Source organism: Carassius carassius, chromosome 45 (genome assembly GCF_963082965.1).
Source record: "Carassius carassius chromosome 45, fCarCar2.1, whole genome shotgun sequence".
NCBI classification, from domain to species: Eukaryota; Metazoa; Chordata; class Actinopteri; order Cypriniformes; family Cyprinidae; genus Carassius; species Carassius carassius.
Window position 1 is genome coordinate 21,268,677 of NC_081799.1, and position 14,927 is coordinate 21,283,603.

Sequence of the window (14,927 nt, forward strand, 5' to 3'; positions counted from 1 at the left end):
TGACAGGAAGGCAGCTGTTTAAAGATCATTTGAAGAAGAGCCAGCTGTCAAAACAAACCATAACAAACAGTGAAACAAAAAGTGTTCATTCTCTATCAACTTCTGTGAATTTTTCTAATTTAAAAAAAATATCAATTTCAAAGGCTCTGGTGGAATGTGATATTGTCTCTTGCCAATGTTTCTATGTTTTCAAACTCACCTGACAACTTTAAATGTTATGGTTGTCATCGTAAGTGATAGATATAGTAGATGGTGATGAGTTGAATGAAGTGAGTTCACAGATTCATCTTGCCAAATATGAGAGCAGTATGAGAAATTGTTGAGATGAAATTCTAGGAGAGATGAATACAAGATTCATTATAGAGTTTTTCTCAGAAATCACACTTCCTAATTGAGATCATCAAGATCATGTAGCTTTCTCATAAGTATATAGGCTATGAATTTACTTTTTTAAAGTTTGAGGTTGCAAAGTTCTGTTACTTTTCATTCTTTGGTAAATATCTCTACTGGAATTACTGTGATAACCCAGTTAGGTGCAGATATAAACTAAAGTCCTTGAGGGCAAACTACATATTTATCAACTTTTGTTAAGCTAATCATTTACTAAAGCTGATTGGCTGGTACAGACTAAAGTTAAAAGCGGAAAACAACAAACAGGACTAAACAAATAAGTAAAAAAAATTATTAAAGTTATTAAAATCTAATCTTCTCTCCTCCTCCTCATCTCCTGCTTTTCGTGCATTTTTTATTTATTAATCTTTCTGTCTATAGGAGGCTATCTGAATAGTCTATGAGCCCTCCATAGCAGACATCAAGCCAAATCTGTTTACCACCAATGCCAAGATTAAGCACACAAACTCGTGAGGTTATAGCCTACATTTTTAGATGTCAACAGTCTTCTGTACTGCAGTTTTTTCTAAAATTTAATTAGTATTTACTATTTATGTAGCTATGGTATTACTGTAATAAAAATATATTGTTCTGACTATAAATTGTAAACCGATAAACGCACAGGAAGTCGTAAATAATCATAAATAGCCTATTGCACATGCCCCATTGCACATTCGCGAATTCCGTTGGCAACCACGAACTGTAGCCTATTAACTAGCGGAAGAATTGTTCTCTCTCATCTGAATAATTAAACATAAAAACCTAACTGTAAAAAATTATAAAACTTTAAAAAACCGGATTTCATTAGGCGCCGTTTTATAACAGCAAGGGGCGATGGGCTTCATTAAAGTCACAGTAGCCTACAGTTATTCACTTCTGTCCTGACTTGTTTCATGTTTTCGTTTTCAAACTGACTTCTCTGAACAGTTACTTATTTGTACTTTCTCAAGTAAGTATATGACGTTAACCATCTCGTTTCTGTTTAAGTGCGTCCTAAAGTCACTCAGTCGCGCGCCTCCTCTCCGCCCCGACATTAAAAAAGTCAGTGAGCAGCGCGCGCGTCTCATTCTACCTGCTGAACGCGCGCTGATCAAAGCATGGCCAAATCTCAGTCGAGACGCTGCTGCTTCTGCATACTCGCTTTAGTGTGCTCTGTTGTGATTATCTGCATTTGCATCATTTTAGCCACCAAACAGAGATGCGCGTTTACGCACGCTGCTGTTTCTGCGGACTCTTCCAGGTGCTCCGACATCGGCAGGTAAGACATGCGAGTTATGCGAATTAAAATCTGACTGACGCCACGCTTACTTTCAGTTCAATACAATACAGCCGCAGTGCAAGTTAAGACAATTAAATTGCATGGCATAGCTACAACCGAATCGTCTACAGGAATTGTTTTAATAAGCTGTTGGCACAGTTTGTTTTATGTGTTTAATATGAAGACGCATGATATTATTTCAAACAGTGATAAACAACGAGCAAAATGTAGAGAGATAATCAGTTTAAGAGATTAGATAATGCAGCGCTGAACATATGGTGACACACTTGAGTTTGGATACACTTGTACTGATTAATCTGATAGATTTGGAATAACTATTACGTCGGAAAAAAGTTGAATGTAGAATGAGTCTCTCCAGACTATTGTGTGTACATACAATATTGTTTACATTCTGTGCATTGTGTTAAATATTTTATGCAACCATTTAAAACCTGAGTGATGCTGAACAAAACCATATCCAAAATATTTTGTTCGGAGCACTGATAAGTGCCTTGACATTAGTGACAGCCAAGACCTCCTGCCAGTCAAAGCTGGATCAACAAGCTTCACAAACACCTACCTTGAAGTCATACTCTTAGATTGGCACATTTCATGTCCCCCGTCCTTGTTTCCTGCAGTTTGTGCCAAATGTACAGTGTGTTTCCTTGTTCACTGTGTGAAGTCTTTTATGACTGCATTTCAAAGAACTTCATCTGTGGGGTCACAATTTAACCTGCAGAAAAAGGATAGAGAGAGGAGTTAGGTATGGCTTCCTGGCATATCCTGGATAGAGGAGGTACTTTTCCTCTTTTGGACTAATGTCATGTGATACTTGGGACTCATTTTGTCGAACAAAACAACATCTGAATGTGAAAGAAGTAAAGAACATTGCATCTCCACAGCAACACAACACAACACTGTTGTTACCCAGAGTTTGGCACATCAGTATCTAACAGAGATTGTTTCTCACTTGCCTGCTTTATATAAAATAATACTGTTCATCAGTATTCAACCCCTACAAGGATGGGCTCATTAAGACAATATAGATAGATAGATACTGTAGTTCAACGATTTAGTGTTTCCTGAAAGCATAGTTCAAATAAACATCCACAAATCATACGTTTAGGACCAGTGTTGGGGAAAGATACTTTTAAAAGTAATGCATTACAATATTGTGTTGCCCCCTAAAAAAATAACTAATGTTACTTTTTATGGAAAGTAATGCATTCTGTTACTTTTTAATTTCTTTTAAATCTGGACAGGGCTTGCTTGAGGCTGATTGAAATGTAAATTCATGTCTGTACAGTAGAGGGTGCAGTAAAAACAAATTGTGTGAAGAATATGAAGCATACAAGAAACTTCAACACTATTTAACAATAACAAAAATTAAACCCAAATGTGTCATTTTTGCTTGGTATGGTTAAATTGGTTCATCGAGGGTCAGTATAGACATTGGTTAATAAAAAATGGGATTAAATATATCAATCTTATTTAACATTTAATTATTCCAGGTTTGTATAATATTCTGAGTTTGCATGTGACTGTTGTTATTCACTTTGAGTAATACTGAATCTGTTTTTATGCAGGTAAGATGAGTAAATATGTATTCATATTTAGTCTAGAAATATAGTAAGCATCATATTATTCACACAGCATGCACAATGCCTCTGCACTTACTCCTGATTTCTCTCAGGAGAGATACATGGGAAAACAAACTGGAGTTACTAATTTGAAAAAGTAACTCCAATATCTGCTTCTAATTTAAAAAGTACTGCATAACTATAGTTACTTTAAAAAGTAATCTGATTACGTAACTCATTTTACATCTATTCATTATGCCTAACACTGGTTGGGACTTTACATCTATTCATTATGCCTAACACTGGTTGGGACTACAGCTCTCGACCTTCTCACGGTTAAAGCATAGTTTGTTCATGTAGACTTAAATAAGCACACTAATGTTTCTTTACTGAAGAACAGGGAGGTTTACAGTCCTGGAACAACAAGGCTTCATTTGTTCAGACCATAATTGGCATTTGTAAGAATGGAATTTGCCCTCCATTTGTTCTCTTTGCTATCTAGGACAAAAAAATTGTGATATTAAAGGGAATTTTGTAATGTTTTTCCTGTGGGAATTTCCTTTCTTGACATTTGCACTGTAAAATTACCGCTTGACACTGTAACACTGATCTAATCTTTAATCTCAACTTTCAGATTTAACAATAACTGAAATGTCGTCTTAACAGCATTGTTGACTTCATAAATGCACGTACCATCACAATCTGATGATACACTTTCAAGTAATATTGATAATCTTGAATATGAGTGATACATCATTATGTGATTGATGGTCATTGTCATACCACTCAACACTGATATAAAGACTGTGGTATTCTATAAGAAGTTTTCTGACGTTTCAGATGTTTGATTTATTCCATGCCTGCCTTTGAAAGATCTCACATTTCCTTTTATCAGGTCAGGACATCCTGCCAAATCAGACATTTGAGATCATCCTTTGTGGTGTATGACCCCATTATGCAGAGACCCAACCACCCATATTGTGTTAAAAAAATAAGAGTGCAAAAAAACGGATCTTCTAGAAAGCAGGAATTTTCTGAATTCTGCCCGATTGTTTGTGTGTGTGTGTGTGTGTGTGTGTGTGAGAAGGCTGGAACTCCTTAAGGTTCAATGAGCTCTCGGATATCACTTCTCTGGCTCAGACTTGCCTCAAGATTTTCATTTTTCACATTGAAGCAAACATGTAAAGAAACTGGGATTTATCTGTAGCAAATGTGTTCGTGAATGTCATACCCCAAAGCACCATGTTTTTAATGTTGTTGGTTTTTTAAAAAACATTTGAATGCAGAGATCATTTTTAGACTCACAAATATTAAAATTTTTAAAGGAAGTATGTTGTAAAACAGTTAATCTTAAGAGTTGGTTTGTGTTTTTACATTGACATTAAAGCTCATTTACTCATACTCTCAATACTGAAATATGATACAATGAATTCGCAGTACTTAAATGCAAAAAATTATAACTTAAATTGTCAAGTCTATTTGTTGAACAGAATTTAATTAATGCTCAATAAAAATACATCTTATAATTTTCATTATTGCAGTATGCATATTTAGCAATTTGAACTTAATGCACTAGTTGTAACCCAATGCTAAATTTATGAGACATGTTTTCTGTTCGCAGGGACATGCTGCTTGAGGGGGGCTCAGCGGTGGATGCAGCTATCGCAGCTCTACTCTGCACTAGTTTGGTCAACCCACAGAGCATGGGTTTGGGTGGAGGGGCCATCTTTACCATTATGGACAAAACAGGTATGACTAGGAATATATATTGTGGTAGCGTAAAATGCACTATATAAGTACATTTGTATATTATGGTTGTTTGTTTGGATCTTGTGATTGAGGTGATGCAAAGTCTCATTTCAAACCAACATTTCTTTATTTCCCTTCACATGAACAATTCAGAACATGTCATTTACTTTATTTTTACTATGACTCATAATTCTACAAGTATAATCTAGATTTCATTGGTACAGTTCATTGAGTTAAAAAAAAAAGTTATGGAAATGTGGACTGACCTGTTAGTTTTTTTGTTTAAACAGTGTTTTTAAAGAGACCAAAAATATAACACGACGTAAATAACAAGGATGGATAATGCTTTTTTTTTTTTTTATCTGCATAAACCCAATTTACATACTGTAGTCCTCTGTTTTTCAAGGCAAAGTGAAAATCATCAGCTCAAGAGAAACAGTCCCAAAAGGTGTCCAAGCAGATCTGCTGAATAAGTGTCCGAAAACCTTTCAAATTGCTGCAGGTAAAGCTTTTACGCATGAAAGCAGTGTAAATTATCCCTCATTGGCCTCTCATTTAGACAGGAAGTTAAAATCAACCATAAGTTCACCCAACATTACATCATGTATTCAACCTCTGTCAGTCCAACCCAACATTTCTTTCTTCCAGTAAAAACTGGTGATTTTTGTCTCTTTTTTTGTAGTTTAACTGTATACAGTGAATCACCATTCAATTTAATTGTGTGGAAAAACAAGTATGAACATTCAGTTTTTGGGTCTCACGGAAGAAGGAAAATGATAAGTGGCTTGAGTAAACAATGACACATTTTTTTCAGAAACATGCCGTTTGGAAATCTAGAAGTACAATGGGACATTGTGCGTAGGATGGGGGAATTCTGTCTTAAGAGGAATTATGTACTTAAGTGGAATTGTTTTGCTATTTTCTTAATCTTAAATGTACTTCCTAGACTGTTAAAATGTCATTAAAAGTCATTATTGCCAAATATATTTACCCAGAATGCTAGGGGTGCAATGGATCGTAGATAATCCATGATCCATATGGATCAGGCTGCACGGTTCGGCACGCATGTGATTCGCGGATTAACTGTTAAGTTTAACCATCATAGAGTTTATCATTTGCACATGTTTTGTCTTGCCAGTTTACACATTCAAGCAATTTAAACTCGCACGCTGTTTTCTGTGCACTCAGCCACTGCCACACATATGCAGAGAGAGAGAGACCGTTTGAATGGTGAATTGATTTCTCTTTAACATACACACAAAGTTATGTTAAAATAACCGTTTTGGAAAGTATTCTAGTAAACACAGTCGGTTATGTCTTAAGTGAACATGAACAGCTGAGAAAAGAAACGGATGTGTGTCAGTATTAGGTCTGTGGACTTGGTCTTAAAGAGACAGCAGTCAATAAATACCAGTTTATGTCTCCTAATCAAATACCACAGCTCTAACAAAAATTAATCCGTATTTAACTTGTGCAGTGAGCACTAGTGTTATTTTACAATTAATTATTACATTTCCGCACCTGAATGCTACTGTTACTGCCTTTATTTGTAACTGTGTTTTGTTTTATTCCTCTATGCTTGTTATTTGTGTAATTTTTCTTGTTTTATTACTAACTTTATTAGTTAAGCTAGTAGTTTTTGCTGTGGTATAGAAGTACTTAAAGGGATAGTTCACCCAAAAATGAAAATTTGATGTTTATCTGCTTACCCCCAGGGCATCCAAGATGTAGGTAACTTTGTTTCTTCAGTAGTACACAAACAAAGAATTTTAACTAAAACCTTTGCAGTCTGTCAGTCATATAATGTAAATGATTGGGAATCACGCTTTAAAAAAGGCAAAGAAACATACTCAAACAAAACCAAATTAAACCCTGCGTCTCATAACGATACATTGATATGTAAAGATACAAAACGATCAGTCTGTGCAAGAAACTGAACAGTATTTATATTGTTTTTTTTACCTCTGATTCACTGCAGTGTCTGAACTGTCTTGAACACATTTGCGTCTTCGTTTTCAGCCGGCGTCTGGCGTGTCTTCTTCTTCTTCTTCTTGCTTTGCGGCGAATCGCAGACATGCCACCTATCTCTCAAATAGACCATTCACACTCCTAATTGAGATTGTAAATAGAGTGTGAATGGTCCATTTTTTTTTAACTCTCAAAGCCTTGATTCCCATTCTCTTCCATTATAAGACTGAAAGACTGCAAAGGTTTTAGTTAAACATCTTTGTTTGTGTTCTACTGAAGAAACAAAGTCACTTACATCTTGTAGGCTCTAGGGGTAGGCAGATAAACATAAAATCATAATTTTTGGGTGAACTATCCCTTTAAAGAAAGCTTTTTTTATTTTTTTGCTGATCAGAAAATGATCTGATCCATGACTCAAAATCCGTAATATGATCTGAACTGTGAGTTTTGTGATCCATTGCATCACTACAGAAAGCCAGATTTGATTAAATTCTACACCGTTGATAAATTTAGTGTAGTTGCCTAAATATTCACACACTGTTCATGCATACAAAAGCATGTCTAATTATGACCACTTTCTGTCATATTTTTACTTCATAGATGAGAGATTCATTTTCCCCCCAAAAGCAATAGTTTATGTAACTTGGATAAGAACGAAACTCGCTTTGTTGTTCTGTGTAATGCAATAATGTCCACTGAAAACAAATAATCTAGAAATAATCTGATTTGGCAGTGTACAGTGTTCCTTTAAAAAGGGCTTTTCTGGTTAGGGAAAAGCTCAAGATTAGGGATTTAAATATAACTAACAGCCTAACAACACAGTGAGAAACAAAACGCACAACATCCTATAAATGATTTTCAGAAAATTAAAAAATAAAGTTTTTCAAAATGTTTTATGCACACAGTACCTATTGTTAATGCATTTATTTGACCAAAAATATTAGAATATATTTTAAATTTATTTTATTCCTGTGAACAATTTTGTACTTCAAGTAACCATTTTATGCTGTATTTGTCCATGCATCTACCAGGAAGTCACTGGATAGGTGTACCAGGAGAACTCCGCGGCTATGAAAAAGCTCATCAGTTGTATGGAAAGCTGCCCTGGGCCAAACTATTCGAGCCGTCCATCAAGCTGGCACGAGAGGGCTTCCCCATGCCAGCCTACCTTGCTAAATTCTTGGATTATGGTTTAATTAAAAAACTGATTAATAGCACTGAACTCTGGTAATGTATCTTCTCCAAACAAACACATAGACACTATCATCTACACCATTATTTGTTATGACTGACATCTCAATGTAATAATATTATTTAAGGGCATAAGTATGATCAACCTTGACGAGAATTCTTAACGATCAATGTCCAACAAGTAGGTTATGACTTAGCCGCAGGCAAATGGCAAGAAATATAAGTGCTCTTCATTGTTGTGTAATAAGACACTTTCTGCTGCAGGAATCAAAGCAGCTTCAGTTTTCTATTAAATTCCATTTTCTGTCTAATGTAAAACATAATTTGCTGAATTATACACTGTTACTCACTAAATATGTGTGTAATAATGTTTTTTGAAAATAGTCAATACTTTTATTTAGCAAGGATGGATTAAATCCATAAGAAGTTACAGTGAAGATATGTATAATCATTTACTAAAGATTTCTATTTAAAATAAATGGACCACAAAACCAGTCATAAGTAGCACTGGTAAATTTGAAGAAATAGCAAAAAATACATGGGTCAAAATGATTTTTCTTTTATGCCAAAAATCATTAGAATATTAATAAGTAAGGATCATGTTTCATGAAGATACTGTATTTTGTAAATTTCCTACAATAAATATCAAAACATAATTTTTGATCAATAATATTCATTGCTAAGAACTTCATTTGGACAACTTTAAAGGCGATTTTCTCAATATTTAGATTTTTTTGCACCCTCATATTCCAGATTTTCAAATAGATGTATCTCAGCTAAATATTGTCCTATCCTAACAAACCATACATCAATGGGAAGCCTATTTATTCAGATGATGTATAAATCTCAATTTCAAATTGTTTTCAAAAAGGTTTTGTGGTCCAGGATCACATATAGTTCTAGAAAAGCTGGTTTTTAAACAAGAATATTAAACGGCACAGAATTCATCATCGCTATCTCATGGGAATAAATGTAATGCCGTTATTTTAAAATGTTAAAGGAACTGGACACTATGACATTTTAAGACTGTTTTTTTTCTCAAATTAATGCAGCCCTGGTGAGCACATATATATTATTCAGCAATATAGGCATTACAAGAAATAATACCACGATTTTTTCAGTTTTTTTTTTTTTCATTGTTTTGGGGTGAAATATGACCCAGACATGTTCTTGGCAAGTTTCATCACATTTTGTTTCACCTTACTGGCTTATGTTTCTTGAGTTGCTTTCTGTCTGGTTTTATGAGCTTATTTCTTTCTATAGTGAACTGTTCTACAAGAACAACATGGTTGTAAGGGACATCCTTAAGTTCCCTCGGCTGGCAGAAACCATGGAAACTATCTCCAAAGAAGGAGCCAATGCCTTTTACACTGGAAAAATCGCCAAGGACTTGATACAGGATGTAAAAGAGAGAAGTACAAACTGTTTGTACAGTATATAAACGGCATTCACTGTAATCAGAATCGATGTAGTGCTTTCGAAATACACTGTTTTTGGCAGGTGTGCTTGTTTACACAGTTTACTTTTGGCTTTTCCAGATGGAGTGTTATCATTAGAAGATCTGAGCACTTTTCAGGTCAGAGTCAGTGACGCGTGGTCAGTCCAACTTGGTGATTACAAGATGCACATCCCTCCTCCACCGGCAGGGGGAGCGATACTCAGCTTTATCCTCAAACTAATGCATGGTAGGAGTAGATCACAAAAGACCATCAACTTTGCCTGCTATACTGAACCAGTTCTTACTTCTAACTATTAAACCTCCCATTGATTTCCTCAGGATTCAGGCTTTCTCCAGCCTCTAACCAAGGGCACCAGAAAACCTTGAATTTGCATCGGTTCCTTGAGGCTGTTAAGTTTGCAAATGGACAAAAGCAGAACCTCAAAGACCCCAACTTCAGCTCCAGAAAAAATGTATGGATACAGCTTAATTTACCATACTGCCTTGATTTTCTGTCTGGAACATTCGTTTGAAAATTACACAACAGCAGAGTTTAGCATGTGCTTAATTTCATTGTATTTGCTATTTTTTGGCAGTAGTAAGCATAATATCATTAGATGTCAAGTGCAGGGTTGAGTAAGTACTATGAAAGGCCGGATGTTATTTCTCATGAAGGCCACACAAATGCAAGCAATTAATATTTGCAATGAAATCAACTTTTTGTTAACGAAGCATGCATTCAAAGAGGTTTGATTTCGTTAAGAAACATCATTAATAATTCCAAAAAAAGGCAAATAATGAAAAACTGAATTAATTTGTCTGGGAAGTATACTAGATTTATTCATGTTTTTCTTGTGCCCTGTTAATGCAGATGGAGCACATCAAAGATGAGAAGTTCATTGAGCATATCAGGGCTTTGATCACGGACGGCTCCACACACGACGCTTCTTACTACAACATCACTCCGTCAGTCGACCGTGTTGGCACCACACATGTTTCAGTGATGGCAGCAGATGGCACTGCTGTGTCAGTCACCAGCACCATCAACCACATGTGAGATACATTTACAGCATATGCCCAGCAGACATCTTAATGTGTGTAATACATCCTAGTTACACTATGTTAAAATATCAGGATTTTCTGCTATGTATACTACTTATTGCAGGTAGCAGCAGTCAACTGCACCTCAGTGTTGCGGTACTTTATAAAACGGCCTGCAATAAGAATGTATTGAGGGCAAATTGTAATTTAAATTCAAATTATTAAATGGACGCCACTTTACTGGGACAATAAAGCCCTCGCTACACCTACACTAACCCTGCCCAATACTAATATGAGATATACGATAACACGAGATTTAAAAATGGAGAAAGAAAAGGTCAGCAAAAGACCGATTCGAACTCATGGTGATCGTGTCAAAAAGACAATAAATGGCATACACTTAACCATCTACGCCACTGGAGCTATTGTTCAGTAATCATCTTTTTAGTGTTGACTAACCCAACCACGTGCTGGTGGGCAGAGTTAGTGTAAGTTTGCACTTAGTGTATATAGACACTCCAATTTAGATATCCTGTAATATTTTTTTAAAGAAACAATATTATTAATAAAATCATTACACATTTAAAAATATTATAAATTAAAGAATAAATCCTCTAATATTTCTGAAAACTAATATCTTTAAATCTTCAGGTTTGGGTCAACCATTTTCTCTCCTAAAACGGGTATCATCCTCAACAACGAGTTAGCTGACTTCTGCGGCCGAGCAGATTCTGTCACACCAGGTGAAGATCCTTCACCAAATATATCTTCTTACATTTTGTATGTCTTGAAACGTCTTGTCACTATATTGTTTTTCTCTCTCCAGGCGAGCAGCCTCCCTCCTCCATGGCTCCTACCATCCTGCAGTCCCAGGAGAAGACTGTAGTGATTGGTGGATCAGGAGGAAGTTTTATCACCACAGCCATGGCGCTGGTGAGTCAAACTTCATTTGAAATAAGTTATTTGGGGTTATCAGTGTTCAGCCTATTTTATGAAGTACACAGCCTTAGCCGACCAGCACTAAATATTTTTGATCTACTGCACCTACAAACAATTTCATACTTCTAATTTAGTAGTCATTTAAAGTTATTAGAGTAACTGTTTATTGAATTATTTATCCTTATTTTTTTTTATCAACTACTTGTTTTCCAACCTAATTTTCTCTGTATTGGATGTCCAAAATTGTTTATTTTTGTCATCTTTATAAAAATGATAACTATTTGCTACACCTCTATAAACCTAATAATCCTGTTTCTCCCAGAAAATCATCAGAATACAAGTATTGACTTTAAATTCATATTTTTGTTAATGCACTTGGAAATTTTCCAGTATCCCACAGATGCAGTATAGAAATATCCTATTGAAAAAACCTATTTTAGTGTAAATGTAAGGCTATTCTTGAAATTGTTATTTGGATTTTAATTTTTTTCTAACATAATACATTTTTTATCATTATTGCATGTCCATAGTCTTACAATCTAAAATGTTTTTTTTTTTAATCTTTTACCAAAATCTAATTCTTAGCTTCACCTTGTCGACAGCATGCCACAAATGCAGTACAGTGATATCCTGTTTTATTAACATTTGTTTCAAAACATTAAATATAAAACTGTCTGCATTAAAGACTATTGTATGCAGTAGTTGTTGACAGCATGTCCTGCTGAAAAATAACCTGACAAACCCTCTTTAACGGACATCCTTTTGTTCTTTTCCTATTTCAGTCCATTATGAACCACTTGTGGTTTGGGATGAACCTTAACGACTCTATCGCTGCTAGAATAGTATTTGTGGATGCCAAAAACAATGTCCAGTTTGAGCAAGGATACGACAATGTAAGTGCTTTGGAATGTAGGTCCGCTGATTATAGTAACTGATTATAATCATCATATCATAAAAAAGGTAATTAAAAGTGACTTATGTAGTAATATGTTATTTTCTTCTTCTCAGTCTTCTATCAATGCAATGAAAAAGATAGGACACATTGTGAACAACAACAACATATTTTTCAATGTGGTCAATGGCATCTCGAAAGAAGGACAGTGCATCAGCGCCATATCTGACGCCAGGAAGCTAGGCAGGTCAGCGGGATACTGACCCTGCCTCTGTTTGTGCCGTCAGATGTTAGAGACTGGTGATTCATCAGGCCTGGGAGGAAGTGAGGGTGGAAACAAAGGGTCAGCGCTCCCTTTCAGCGATGCCTGTGGACACCATAAATTCAAATATGGACTGATTGTGCACAATGGTGTGCATTTGTCCGACCATGTCCACTTTTGTTGGACTCACAGTAACTTACAGTAACATTTGAGTGTATGTAAATATATTTTTTGTCAGGGAGACAGGGGCTAGTTGTCACACAGAGGAAGGATTGCATCTCAAAAACCACACTGGCATTAATTTAGGATAGAGTCAACTGTGTAATGATGGTAGATTTTATCTGAAACCATAAATCTCAGGTTGGGGCAAGTTGTCGTACAAAGAGTGCTGCAGCAAAGATGTATTTTTGTAGGCCAACCCAGAAAGCCTCGACAGAAACCCAATTGGATTTTTCCACTTGCTTTTGGATAATTGCAGAAAATCAGTTCTGTGCCAAACAAAAGCTTATGATTCTTACACATTTTGTTCGTCTTCACAAATAAACTTTTATGCATTTTGAAGCCTAAATACAATCGCCAGAAGTATAAAGGTGCTTGCACACTGCGTAGTTCTAGGAACTTTGGAAATAGCCAATAGGGTCGTTCCTAGAAAAACAATTTCCCTCTCAAGCTGTTTTCCCGGTTGCATTTACACTGGCAGCAGGAACTGTGACACGGTTTTTTAAACGCCATTTACTAACATCAACAACCGGTGAACGGAGGACACCGGTTGGAGGACAGTGTAAAAAAACAAAGTAGATGCGATTTCCTGTTTGGTGTGATGACGTTTAATGTCCCCGACAATGTCTGTAGTCCAGTGTAGCCACTTGTTGTATTAATGCTGCCTTCCTGTGCTATCGGAAATTTCCCATTTCCTTGAGAAGTCAAGTGCTTTTTTGTCAGAAAGAGTAAAATGTAGCATCCCATTGGTTGACAATCATGTAAACATACACTGTACTACAAATATGCAGTTTGCTGACAATTATGGAATTTCGGTCAAATACGTGCTTATTTCACTGCTTATAAAACATACAATATGCTTCAAATGATTGTTCATATATAGCCTATAAATACACTACTTTAGTGACAAGACAAAGGGATGTAGTTGTTGTGAGAACAGCTTTGACAGAAGCAATGGTTGTCCCCTCCACCATGTTTTAAGATTATGACCCCAACTCGGAAACTCTGGTATCAAAATTATGAAAGGCATTGACGTCTAATTTCCGATTAGGAAACTCGTACTCCATCCCAGAATCGGTCTAGTTGTTGCTGTTGTTGTTGTTGTGTTTTTTTGAGAAGCTGTATTATTATTATTTTTCCTGGCCAGTAATTATAGAAATGTCAAGTAACTTTTTTTGTAACCAAATCGTTTAGCTATGTACAAAAACTGTCATCATAGCCATTTTCAGATTATGTACAAAGATTCACTTAACATCATCCAGCAATATTTCATGAGAGCTAACAGCAATTAACTTGAGGTCAATGTTTCTAATTGCATCTTACTGAACAGATTCCATTTTTAAAGGTGTTACTGTAAATGTTGGGAAAAACTGTTTTATAAGAAATTCGAAATGTGAATGTCATCAAACTGAATGAGATACTGCAATTACTTTTTTTATTTTAGCAATTATTGTTTTTTTACTTGTGAATATTTTCTAGTTTTCATATGCATTTTTTATATTTTCCATAATTATATTTTTTATAAACAGCGTCATATGTTGATTGAACTTCAATCATCAATATTTTCTACTTTTATACTACTATTTTTATATTGTTTAATGGAGCTGTTGACACTGAAGTTGACGGAACCAGAGGACTACAGATATATGACATATTAACGGAATCGCATTTAAGTGCATTTCAATTTTTTTATATACATCACAATAAATACTTTCTAATGTCTTTAAATGAGTATTTATTTGTCTTTTATTATTTAAGAAAATGGTTCAGATTCAGCATTAGCCCTTACTGTCCAGGCACAAGCTCAAATGAGACTGTGCATAAATAATGAAGACGGGAGACATTATAGTTTACAAGACATAATGTTATTAAATTCAGTTTTATGTGTGTTCAGTAAGCTGAATGCAAACGGCTTTCCTTTGGAGGGAAGAGATATGCATTATTAAAACATGCAATGATCCTCATTCACTCGACTCCCACTATGAGGCAGGAGGCACACA

General features: G+C 35.4%; 1 protein-coding gene across 2 annotated transcripts; it reads left to right on the forward strand.

Annotated features, from left to right (window-relative positions):
• Positions 1–1,414: 1,414 nt before the first annotated feature.
• ggt5b (gamma-glutamyltransferase 5b) lies at positions 1,415–13,470 on the forward strand. 2 transcript variants are annotated; one of them, XM_059539240.1, is made up of 12 exons: positions 1,416–1,648; positions 4,850–4,977; positions 5,384–5,479; positions 7,977–8,172; positions 9,400–9,551; positions 9,675–9,821; positions 9,914–10,047; positions 10,446–10,627; positions 11,267–11,358; positions 11,442–11,548; positions 12,337–12,447; positions 12,563–13,470. In XM_059539240.1, the coding sequence occupies exons 1-12, from the start codon at positions 1,488–1,490 to the stop codon at positions 12,707–12,709; spliced, it is 1,653 nt and encodes a 550-aa protein (XP_059395223.1). In that variant the 5' UTR covers positions 1,416–1,487; the 3' UTR covers positions 12,710–13,470. The 2 variants fall into 2 exon arrangements, with proteins under 2 accessions (XP_059395224.1, XP_059395223.1); XM_059539241.1 differs by lacking the exon at positions 5,384–5,479 and having other exon boundaries at positions 1,415–1,648.
• Positions 13,471–14,927: the final 1,457 nt, after the last annotated feature.